At 43.5% G+C, this 2,698-nt stretch overlaps 1 protein-coding gene across 1 annotated transcript; it reads right to left on the bottom strand.

Moving 5' to 3' along the window:
- Positions 1-1,524: 1,524 nt before the first annotated feature.
- LOC147959380 (uncharacterized) lies at positions 1,525-2,492 on the bottom strand. Its single transcript, XM_087532636.1, has 2 exons — positions 2,327-2,492; positions 1,525-2,249 (listed from the first exon to the last, which is right to left on the bottom strand). The coding sequence occupies exons 1-2, from the start codon at positions 2,490-2,492 to the stop codon at positions 1,525-1,527; spliced, it is 891 nt and encodes a 296-aa protein (XP_087388762.1).
- Between the last annotated feature and the right edge of the window lie 206 nt (positions 2,493-2,698).

The raw sequence follows: 2,698 nt of genomic DNA, 5'->3' as shown, positions 1-2,698 counted from the left end.
TTGTGGTCAGCAAAAATCTGCACAACGGATCATACTACCTTATCGATGTTCGAGAGCACAAAGACTCACGTAAATCGGAGGAGGAGACCCAACAACCGTGGAATATAGCTCATCTTCGGCCTTACTATACTTGAGCCATATGCTCTTCTTATGTACATAGTTATGACAATGTATATATTATGATCAATATAATAAACTGGAGCCTCAACTAAAGCGGGGTCTCTGTTGTTTTTTCTTACATCATGTGTGGTTACATGGGGGCTTCTGTTTATAAAGAGGAGTTCTATTTACCCATTGATCCGGCTTATAAAGCCATATATATATATATATATATATATATATATATATATATATAAAGTCACTTGGGGGCTTGGTCGTATTCGAACCACAGTTACACCTCTTGATCGACATAAGGCCACCAGGGAAATCACTTGGGGGCTTGGTTGTATTTGAACCATAGCTACACCTCTTGATCAGCTTAAGGCCAAAAGGAAATCACGTGGGGCCAAAGAGAGTGTTGCAAAAGCACAACTCAAACATAGGCGCCCACGGAGCACAGCTCAAAATATTGCTCGGGGGCTCTTTGCTTCTCAAAGAATAAAGAATTCTACACCCTTGTAATAGGCTATCAAGCCAGGCTTGGAAGCCAGGTGTATTCACCTAAAACTCTAGGTTATCCTGCCTTTTTAAGTAAGCCACTCCGTCCAGGTAATCCTGGTATGACCCGCCGAACGTTTGACAAGTCAATCTCATAGACCCTGAACTCTCAAAGTTAAAACAACGATTGGTTAATGTGAGGTCCATCTTAAAAGGCTTCGAAAAATGGTTTAACTCAGTGGCCTGGCAGCCCATGAAAAGCCTCGATTTTGGGCCTGGCAGCCCATGAAAAGCCTCGATTTTGGGCCTGGCAGCCCATGAAAAGCCTTGCATGTTCTTTTTATGTTTTTATTTGCCAAGTTTTTTCTCCTTTGGTGAGATTCATAATATCTTATGATAAACCGGCGTTTATTGACCTGGGTTGGCTTTCAATGATAAGTTGTAAGTACATGATCAGTTATAATCCGGCGTTTATTGACCCGGTCTGGTTTCGACTACAAGTCACCAGCATTATATATGGATACACCGGTGTTTATTGTAACCCGGTACAATTTTATCGTAAACCGGCAAAACATGGAAGGAGTTATCAATACTCAAGATTGGGGTTATCACCCTAAATATACCAAAGTTGGTCAACCAATAGTGTCATTCAATATCACATGTATCATCTCTTTCATCTTTGATTATTTTCAAAGTACAGCCTTGGTTATAAACCCCGGCTATATATTTGGGCATCATGACCCGTCCAACGGTAAACTGCCAGGACACTTTCAAACTTCTTGTATGCAGGAACATTTTGCATAACACCGCTACAGATTATGAACATAATATATCCTAAAGCAGGATGGATTAACAGTATCAGGCAACATAAATATGCGCGATGGCATAGCAGACCAAGTATTTTGAACTAGCCTATTACAAGGCGCTTTAATGTCCAAAAAGAATAATTGTTTTCAGCAAGTGTGGTAGTACGCAGAAGGCTGAACCGGCCTCCGGATCATGACTCGTCACCAGGCTGACTTGAAGGCTATGGATCGTCTTGTGCTGGTGCATCTCCTCCTCTCTACCTAGTGGATGGAAGTCAATGGTTGCCCAATCGATTCCAGTTAAGGCTTGGAACACAGCTTCATCACTTATAAGGTTGTAGGGGTCAACATCAGGGGCATAGGTGTGCTTACGGATTGGCAGAATAAGATCTTCTACATCATGTGTTGGCGCAGGATATCTTTTATGATCAGAATCATAAACCGGCTGATAGTGAGAGAGATCTGTTTCCTCAGCCAATTTGCTCGCTAAGGGGCGCATTTCCTTTGTCAACCTTCGAAGGTCATCATTGTTAAACTCTGAACCGTCCTCCTTTATGCCAGGATAGCCGCTGCCTATATCTGACCAGTCAAGATCTGGTATCCATGCCTTAGCCCGGATTAGCGCAGTCAGCGCACCTGACCTTGTAGTTGATCTTTTTAGCTCGTCCAACCGGGCAGGTAGCATTGACAACTTCTCAAGGGTTTCCTTTTTAAAAGTTGGAGGCGGTTTGTTATGAGCAGCAGTGCAAATGGCCCATTGGGCTCCGGAATATAACTGCTCTATAAGAGTATAGGCAGCCTTCAGCTTCATCCGCATGTCAGAGCCCAGATGGGTAATGCGAGTTCCTGTGTCATTGCGATCATCGGTAAACCGGTAACTGACGATATAATGTATGTTGAAAACTTCAGGTGAGGATACTTACCAAACACAGCAGCGGTCATGGCATTTATCTGCCGCTTTAAACCGGTCAGCTCTTCGCCCACCGGTTTAAGGGCTGCTTCTGCGTCTTCAGCTCTCTTTTGCAATGCGGTTTTCTCTATGCCCCAATCTGCCCGTTCCTTCTTCAAAGTTTCCTTCAGCTTCTCCATGGCTACTAAGGCACTGGCCAGTTCCTCTTTGGCTTTGAAGGTTTCTGCTTGCTGGGATTTGATATTTTCTTGAAGATCAGCGGTTTGGGCTTCCTTTTTGCTCAGCTCAGCCTATAAGAGAAAGACATATTATGAGGTGGCAGTGAATATTTGAAGTACCGAGCACATACCAAGTTATACACTTGGCACTTGGGGGCTAATGCCTA

The sequence above is a fragment of the Triticum urartu genome, chromosome 7A, assembly GCF_056163025.1.
Source record: "Triticum urartu cultivar PI428250 chromosome 7A, HENAU_Tu73, whole genome shotgun sequence".
Classification (NCBI taxonomy): Eukaryota; Viridiplantae; Streptophyta; class Magnoliopsida; order Poales; family Poaceae; genus Triticum; species Triticum urartu.
Note: the sequence above shows the minus strand (reverse complement) of the source record. Positions and strands in the feature narration are given on the sequence as shown.